At 38.4% G+C, this 9,946-nt stretch overlaps 1 protein-coding gene across 1 annotated transcript in view; it reads right to left on the reverse strand.

Annotated features, from left to right (window-relative positions):
* Positions 1-3,010: 3,010 nt before the first annotated feature.
* Positions 3,011-9,946, reverse strand: part of LOC118740370 (protein split ends-like) — a 348,066-nt gene continuing 341,130 nt past the window's right edge. Inside the window, exon 2 of the mRNA XM_036471869.1 lies at positions 3,011-7,359. Coding sequence (XP_036327762.1) covers positions 3,754-7,359 — 3,606 coding nt within the window. The 3' untranslated portion in view covers positions 3,011-3,753. The remainder of the gene's footprint in view (positions 7,360-9,946) is intronic.

The following is a 9,946-nucleotide window of genomic DNA, read 5'->3' on the forward strand; positions in this document are numbered from 1 at the left end:
GGCAAAATTGATAGGCATACATATATCCTACTTGTACTTTCGAAGTTATGCTCTGTTATAAAAATACATAAATAATAAATAAATTTAATTTTTAATGCATAATCGTATGCACGTTATTTAAGAAATATTTTGAGTGCATGCATATGTATATCTATGTACGAATGCATTAGGGCCATTATTTTACAAATCGGATGGATTGAAAAAAAACAATCACCTTTTAACAGACGCAAACATGTTTTGTTTACTTTTTGGGAAATGTAGTCGAGAATTCATTAAAACACTTTTTTCCCAAGATGTGGATGTTTTGAGTTTGGACGATTTACGATTATTTACGAATTTTGGCATAATTAAAATTCAATATCTTTGGTTCTAATACTGATATCGTTCGTACCAATTTTTGTATACCCGCTCGTGCACTAGTGTAACACCTTAAAGGAACGCGGTAGATAAAGATATATAAATATGTATGTACATACATATTATTCCAGAATGACAACAATGAAAAGATAAATCGATTAAGACATGTCTGTCTGTCCGTCCGTCTGTCTATGCGCACCATAGCTCGAGTAAAAATTGAGATATCTTAACGGCACTTGGTAAGTATATTTCTTTTGGGCCAAGGACGGATGGTATGGAAAATGGCCAAAATCGGACAAAACCCACGTCCACCTCTCATTTAACGCTAGTTTGCAGAAATACATAAACCGCGATACTTTAGTAATTACTAAAGCTTATTCTCTCAAAATTGAAGAGAGCATTGATCTCTTAACAAAAAATAAGAAAATTTAAAATTTTTGGAAAATGGGCCTAAAGCCGCTCACTTAAGGTGTTTTTACACGATATTTATTTGCATGTATGTATACATGCCACTTTTTACATATGAAAATGCAAACATATCGTGTAAAGACAAATTAGATTTGCTTCTGTACAAAGCAGATGCATATACATACGAAATATAAATGTTTCTTTTTTCATCTAGGTTTGGTTTATTACGTTTTCAAAGAACGTATTTTTAAATAGTTCAATAAAGACTGTAAATTTGACACACAGCTGCAATTACATATGTATCTAAAGTCACATTTACATATGCAAATCCATATCGTGTAAGATCACTTTTATGATTATATATGTGTATCTCGGTAACTGTTTTATCAATTCCTACCAAACTCAGTATAATCATTGTACTTGGCACAAAAAGTTGAAGATGTTGAAAATGTTTCAAATCGCAATGAAATTACGCTCACCTTTTATATAACGGTAAATTTCACAAATACGGAAACTTCAATATTATGAAATTTAAGGACGCTAATTTACTCAAAGTTGGTTCTCAAAACAGTCTCTTAAAAATAAATTAGATTATTATGGAATTTTGGAAAATGGGCGTGGCGCCGCTAACTTATGAGTACATAAATTTATCTCATTAAGTACAACTTAACATAGGCTGACTTCCAAAACGCCAATTACTTTGCATACCTACAAAGTATAATGTCCCATAACGCCGAACTACAAAATGTTGACAATGTATACTTTTCCAAAACGCATTCGAAAAGTTATCGAAACGCATCGTTAAAGCAATCAGCGCATCAGAAACAAAGTTGATGCTTCGTTTGTTTTTGGTTACCATTGGTGTTTTAAAAATGGAAAATTCAGAAAAATTGTTCATTGCTATATTGAATATTTAAAATATGCAATGTATGTGGTTGCAATGTGTCGCAACTCTGCATTTACAAACAGTTTGAATACCGCAGTTCAGGATGTTGAGGAAATGGTCTAGGATTTGCAGTTGGAATTGCATTTGAAAATTTTACGCTTGCTGCCACAAGTTGTGAATTTACAAATGCAAGAGCATATGTACAAGATCCTGAACAGCCCTATTGAATTTTGGACATGGAAAAGTTCGGTAAATAATAATAAATCATGCAAACTTTAAACCTTCATATCTCTGAAAATAAATTTTTTTCGACTATATGTAAACTGACACAGGTATAATATTTCAACGCGTGTAGTGCATATAACAAATATGTAACAAAAGTTTTAGCCGTATTTAAATTCTGAAGTCAAAAAAGGTGTACGATTTGTAAAATAATGACCAATGTATGTATGCCTTTTCTGCTCGTGCGATGGAAATATGTTCAAAATTTTTGGTTTTGTGGTGCTTTCTGTATAAACCTACAACCTAGTGTAAGTCAATACAAAATTTTTAAAATCATGTACTTTTACTTAATTTGCGTTCTTGTTGTAAGCTTTAAAAGCATTATAGCAGCTTTCGTAAAAAGTCTACAGCGTAAGCATACGAAGGGGTCCTAGTAGATTAGGAGGGGAAAGGGCTTAGAGAAATTACGAACTAAGGAAAACCGATGCCATGGGACCAGTTTACGTACGCATGTATGTATGTATGTAAATACGTATGCCTGCACATTAGGGCGGGTCAAACTGTTTGCATCAAAGGCACATCGCGATTATGGTTATTTGGGTTATTTCAAGCATTTTTGCACAAGAAACTATAGGTCTAAAATGAATTTCGAGCTAGCGATTTTTTCTATCTAGTTTTTTTTCCAAAAAGTGGCTCACCTGTTGAAACAGCTGTATTGAAAACTAGCCAAAATGTGTATCTGGGGTTTTTGGAGGTCGAGGAATCCATTTCTGGCATTAATTTTTTCTTTTGAGGGCCGCCAGAGGCCGCTTCCATACTTTTTTTTTTGGATTTTAACGCCTTTTTTCCGAAAATCGACAACATTTTTGCGAAAATCCACGAAATTTGACTTTCTCATAATGCAATTTCAATTTTTAAATAGCCTAAAATATTAAGCGATGATAATTAGGGGGAAGGGAGGTATATTCATGCACAACTTATATCGATTTTATTCAATTTAGGACAACAAATTCATAAATTTTTTCATTTGTTCTCTGAATTTTACAAAACAAATTTTTTTCTTATTTTAATATAATTTGCTTTGTTCAAAAATTCTACTTAAAAGATAAAAACATATTAAATGTAAACAATTTCTAATGTTTCAGTTTTTAAATACGTATAACGTATTTTTTTTTTAATATTATGTTGGTAATACTGTTTATCGACATATTGTATGACAAATTACATGTGTGACAGCATGCGTTTTCGTTTTCATACTGTGCGTTTTCATTTTCATACAGTGTTTAATATGTAAAATAAAAAAAAAATTAAATAAATAAAAATAAAAAAAATTTTCAACGCTGAACATCTTCGGCTATTTAAAAATTTAAATTGCATTATGAGAAAGTCAAATTTCGTGGATTTTCGCAACAATATTGTCGATTTTCTGAAAAAGGGCGTTGAAATTAAAAAAAAAATACGGAAGCGTCCTCTGGCGGCCCCCAAAAGAAAAAATTAAGGCCAGAAATGGATTCCTCGACCCCAAAAACCCCCTGATACACATTTGGCTAGTTTTCAATACAGTTGTTTCAACAGATGAGCCACTTTTTGAAAAAAAACTAGATAGAAAAAATCGTTGGCTCGAAATTCATTTTAGACCTATGGTTTCTTGGACAAAAATGCTTGAAATGCCCAAATAATCATAAGCGCGATGTGGCCCTGTTAATTTTTTTGGGCCCCTACAAATCGTCCCGCCCTACTGCACATATATACACATGTGCATACATATATGAGATAGACTGTACTCTTGGGCGTTTCAGCTACGCATGCTCTCTGGTTCAAGGAGTTCTATGGTAGGCACGATGAATACGACGAGTGTGTCATTTGACGCTTTGAAGCGGTTAAATTAGTTCCTCTTTGATCCGTAACTCGACATTCGTTGTTGGCGTTTGTTTTTTACTGGCCTTTGTAGCCAGTGGTGCGCGGGTTAGCTGTTCGACACCAGCTGTGTTGTTGGCTTTTACGTTAACATTCAGTTTGTTATCTTCACAATCGAGTGCCTTGCGGGTTTCACGTGATTTTCCCGAGTGTAAGTTAGCTTTGATAATATGTCGCCCCCTGCGCGAGCAGTATTCAGCTTTATTGATGATGAATTTATTTCCAATATTTTCACTGGGTTCTACTTCCACGCTGCCGATGCCTTGATCTCCGTCCTCTACCTCCTCCTCGTCGCAGCTGTCTTCAACTTCGTCAAACTTCACCTTCTCTTTTTGATTTGCCACCTGCTCCGTGGTATCATCGGCGGCTTCAGTTATTTTGGCGAGTGCATTGGATGCTGACATTTGCGCTTTCTTCATGGACGATTCGTCACTGCTATTGCTGCTATCGAACAACTGTCCTGCAGTTGCGGCAGAATGTGGTGACAATGGTGTGGTTGCGGTTGGTGGCGTGGCCAATGCGCTACTGTGAGGTGCCTGTACATCAGTCTCGCCCACACGTGTTTGGTTTAGGGGCTCCGAGTTCTGATCGCCGTCTTCGTCAGATGTATCACTGCTGCTATCTTTTGTGACTGTAAAGCGGGTAGCCTCTTCTTCGTCCTCGCTCAGATCATTATTTTCGTTTAACTCTGGGTACTCCTTATTTTCCGCATTCGAATAGTCGTCGCCCGTATCCATTTCTGTATTCCTTTCGGTGTGTGTCGATGGCGTTTCATCTTCCGAATCGAAAGAATTATTATGCTGCACTTTGTGGGATGTCTGCTGACCTGCGTGGCTCGCAGGCTTAGGCTCTTGATTCAAACTGGAACTGCTTTCACTGTCACTTTCAACCCTAGACCGCTTTGCCAAAGGTTGTGAGATTGCATCACTCTCGTTTAAGTGATTTCCACTACCTCTAGCGCTAGTGACACTGTCTTGCATAACGACATCGCTCCGTCGATCGTCGGCAACATCGTCTTCACTTTCTGCATCACTGCTTTTATCGTTATCGTCTTCGCTTCTTTTACGATCGCCTTCCTCATCGCTTTCAGTGAGCTGACCATTTGTTGACTGCTTGCAGCTTTTCTTTCCATCGGTCTCTGTCGCGTTACCTACATTCCTTGCGTGAACATCATTTCCATTGATTTCAGCACCAACCTTAGCTTGGCTATGGTTCTCTAAGTATCGACCCTCCGTTGATGATAATGATTTCTGAATTTCTTCATCCTGAAAACTGTCGTTGCGATGCGCTCCATTCGTTGGTCCCGGCATCTCCTGATGTAAGCTGAGCATCTGCATGTGTCTTCGGCAAGTTTGCAGCTGATCTCGGAGGTCTCTGATCATAGCATCACGCTTGTAGATCATTTCGCTGAGTTGCAGATTGCTGTAACGCATTTGCTGATTTTCATGTAACAGTTTCCGCAGAAAATTGAGAACGCGTTCTCGCTCTTTGGGTCTTGTGTCTCGTAACGCTTCGACAGCCATATCCCAAGGTACCAAAATATTGCTGCTATCCGCCTCCCCACTCACGCTGTCATCGTCTGTGTCGGTCGACAGTTCAAATTCGGAGCCGATGTATGGAATCCCGTTGTGTGATGGCGGCTGTTGAGGTTGCGGCTGATGATTTTGTGCATCCATTGTGTGCGATGACATCGTAGCTTTTGTGGAGTGGGTGCTAAGGTTCAGTCCAGTTGAGGTGGAAGACTGTGCGGGCGTGGGTGAGTGCTGCGTTTGCTGCGAATGATGGGTTCGCATAATGAGGTTTGGCTGTTGTATTGATGAGAGAGGTTGTTGCTGGTGGTGGTGATGGTGCTGTTGACGTTGCTGATCAATAAGTCGCTGATTTTGCTTGAAATATTCATACTGCTGTTGGTGATGTTGCAACGCTTGCAGCTGGGGTTGTTGCTGCTGTGGATGGTGGTGTTGCTCTTGTTGCGGATGCAGTTGGGCTAATGTGGATGTTAGAGGTAGTGGTGGCGGAGGTGTAGGCGATCTAATTATATTCGCCCGATTGATAAGGTTTTTGCTTATGCGAATTCGGCTTGGCAATTCGTTGTTGTTGCTGGCAGTCAATGTTGCAGATATCGGCGTCGGGAGAAGTTTGGCATGTTGATTCACTGTTGCGATGAGCGGCTGACCTTTTTGCTCTCGGCTTGATTCCTGATTAAGACTATGGTGTGGCGCATGGCCACGACTTATGCATTTATTTTCATTACAGGGCGCGGGGGAAGTGGATGAAGTGATCTCATTCGAACCCGAAAATTCCTCGGAGCTGTGTGTGTCTGTCGGCGAAGGCGGGTACGTTCGGGGCGATTGTCGAAGTCGTGTCGCCTGTGGTTGCAGCGTCAAATGCTGTATATGTCTCTGATGCTGTTGTTGTTGTTGATACTGTTGCGACGGAGGCAGATGCGCAGGCAGTAATTGTTGCTGTGGCGGTGTATTCGATGTCGTCGATGATGTTGAGCAAGCGGAGGAGTTTGAGGTATAGAGTGAGTGTCGCCGCGACTGTGATTGCTGTTGCTCCTGCACTTGGTGCTGTTGCTGCTGCTCCACATCGCTATGGTTGCTACTACTGTTGCTGTTGCTATGATTGCTGCTACTATTATTATTGCTTGGCATTTTTCGTTGCTGCTGGTTCATTTTCAACATGGGTGATATCATTGGCAATATGGTGTCTTCGTCGAGCGGCCCGTTGCTTCGCCGGTCAGTAGGGTTCTCGTCGCCGCCGCCGCTGACATTCGTAAGGGGTGGCGACTGGAGCATCTCGTTTGGTGTATTGGCACGCTCTTGCTTTATTTGCACTTCAGTTGCGCACAAATTTGTTAACACCGCATGTTCTTGCAGCGTTTGTTGTTGTTGATGCAGGTTTTGTTGCTGCAACAAATGCTGCTGCCGGTGTTGTTGCATTTCCCGGTCTCTTCGATCCCTTTCTAGTTCCCGTTGCTCCCGTTCCCGAGTCTGCTCACGTTCCCGGGAGCGTTCAAGTTTCCGTTCCTGCTCCCGCTCCCGCATTCGTTCCACTTCTCGCTCTCTTTCCCGCTCCCTGTATTCACGCTGCTCCTTCTCTCTGTCCTTAGTCAAAATGCATTTGCGAGGCACAAGTGCTACATTTGGTTGGTAGGTGCGTTCGAAGCGTTCGCGATCTGTGCTGCGTACTACCCTTTCCGGGTTTTGCAACACTGGTGGTTCTTGACTTAGATAGGGTAGTGTGGAGAACGCCGCTACTGCATTGTATGTTGCAGCTGGATGCAGGAAGGATTTTGGCGCCCACGGTCGGAACGCAGACATTGAACCGACGCGTTGTTGCTGCGCGCAGTGCGCATACATTAGGGATTGATAGCGCTGGTATTCTAGCTGATAAGCAGATGTCTCATCGAGGCCTTTCGCTTTCTTCATTGGAATGTCAAGCATTTCGGCACGCTGCTTATCGCTAAGATTAAGAGTCTGGTGATGAGGTGGCGGTCCCATGCCTGGCATGCTTGGATGTCCGAGCTGTGAAGTGAGCGTTTCATCGTCCACATGCATAGCAGCCTGCAATGAAAGGGAATGGAATAATCTGTTTAAGTTAATGATAATCAAAATTTTAAATCAATATTATAAATAAAACAAATTTTCGAAATATACGAGTGCATACTACATACATACATGCATGGGCGTAGCCAGGTAAGGGCAGGGGGTGCTCAAATTTTCCTTATATATATATATAAAATAGTACCCTGAAATGCCAGCTTAATAGGGTCGAGCCCCCCCTAAATTTCATTCTGGCTACGCCGATGCATACATGCGATGTCGTTTGGAGTGGTTGTTAAAGAGGAGCTAAAACTCATTTCTTTACATCATAAAAGTTATTAAAAGATATTAGAAAATTAGTTGTACACTGCGAGCTCGTATTTTATTGTATCGTGACAGTGGCATTGGCATGACCTAAATTTGAATATATTTCCTGGCATTATGGCAATACGATTCCTTGTGACGACTTGTGAATCCTCCTGCGAGAAAATTCGAAATTGAAACAAAATCGGCATTCAGCGGCTATTTTACTAGAAAACCTGCTCGCACTTGAGAAGATTTTGATATGGACTAAATTTGATTTCAACAAAACTTCTCCACCTGCTGCACAACGCGGCCAGTTCTAGCGGAATCAAAAGGATTAAATCCTGCAAACAGTCGCATGGAAGACTTTTAAATTATATTTTTTTAAGCGTACATATCGCTACAAACGAAATACAAAAAACCGCAACTAACTAAAAATCCAAAATCCACTCTTTCATTGATTATGGTGCATTTCATCGAATTATAAGACCCCACATCGTTTTATGGAATAAACGATTTAAGTTAGTTACGGCTTTTTTGCATTTCGGCGACGATGTAAGATAGGCCCTTTCTATATTTAGGTAGGCAGATATACCTACATACATGTGCATGCATGTAATTGCATAGCATAAACTTTATTACAGCGGCCGTAATCCTTATAAATAAGTAAAATAATATAAATCAGCATTTAATCATAATTTTATGGTTATTGTTTTTTCCCTTAAAAACAATAATTGGTATCGAGTTTTGTTTTTTCACTCAACGGTAATAAGTATTATTTGAATTTTTATGGCTTTATTCATAAAAAATTAAGTAGGTTTAAAGAGCTTTACAAATTGACGTTTTCATAAATTTTTTAGTTTATAAACCTTTTTTAAAGCTACTTTATTTTTTATGAATAAAAACATTAGTTTTTTTTGATCACAAATAAAGATTATTTTATAGATTTTATTTTTTTGCCCAGAGATAACACCTAATTATTATTTATAAAATTGAAAAGGCCATACAGACGCATCCAACTGAAATTTTGATCTGCAAATATCGAGACGCATTCCTTTTATTACGGTGTCGCTACACCTGAAAGGGATACGTTGAGTGTTTTGGTTATAATTTAAAAATTGGATCACGCTAATAGACATACATACATATGTATGCATAATACGCGTTAGCGTTATTCTCATATCATCAGAATAAACTAAAAAATTAAATTGAAATTATTTATTAAGTTAAATCAGTTATAGCATAATGGATATCGATCGAAATGGTTTTGAAAAGGCTTTATTTCTAAATTGAAGAAATTTCATTTCTAAACTATGCGCGTATAGTGGAGTTTTCAGCTGTTAGATAATTTCAATCTGTACCACTATACGGGTGTCAGACGAAAAAATTAAAATAAGGTTTTAGTTTGAAAATATTATGAACAGGTTAAATTTATTACTACAATATGTATATCAATCGAGAGGCTTTGAAAAAAACTGGGTGTAAGACGGGAGAGGTTTAACAAGATTTTGGTTTTAAAATATTTTGAGCAGGGTTGCCACTTGCTTGAAAAGTCGAATTTAATTAAAGTATGCGTTAGTTAGAAAACAAGGCCTAAAAATATGTACCACTTATCTATAAGCAAAACATATACATTTTTCACATTTTGTTTATATGTATTATGGGGCACATATTTAGGTTTCCTTTTCTGCATAAATATCCGCAGTCTATTTATATGAAATATTAAAATTAATAACTTAAAAGAATTATTAAAAGATGGGTATCAAATGAAATGGGTTTAAAAAGCTTTACTTCTGACCTATATTTAGGAGGGTTGCCACGTATTTAAAAAGATCTAGTTCAACCTTAACCATCAGATAATTGAAATAAGTATGACACTAAATATGAGATGCAAAAAATTTGAGTATCTCTTAACTATACTTAGGAGGGTTGCCATCTGTTTGAAAAGTCGAATTTGGCTAGGTCATACACAAGTTCGAAGATGAAGACAATGCGAACACGACTTACGGGACTTAAGATTATATTCAAAGTAGTGCAAATACGGTTGAAGTTACTGTGGATCTGCTTTTATATTGCTGATTATTAATATTTTGTATTCGTATGGATTTATTATATTCAATTCAATACAGTCAAAACGAATATTTCATGTTGAGAGCTTATACTCAAAACCTGCTATCAGCGATTTTCACAAAAACTACTTTCTGATGTTAGAACTTCTTTGAGACTTAACTGTTATCACTTATGTTAAGTTTATCGACGTATAAGGTCAGCATTAACATCAGTGATGACAGTTAAGCCCCAGACA

The sequence above is a fragment of the Rhagoletis pomonella genome, unplaced genomic scaffold, assembly GCF_013731165.1.
Source record: "Rhagoletis pomonella isolate Grant_MI unplaced genomic scaffold, Rhpom_1.0 Rhpom_scaffold_00006, whole genome shotgun sequence".
Lineage (NCBI taxonomy): Eukaryota > Metazoa > Arthropoda > Insecta > Diptera > Tephritidae > Rhagoletis > Rhagoletis pomonella.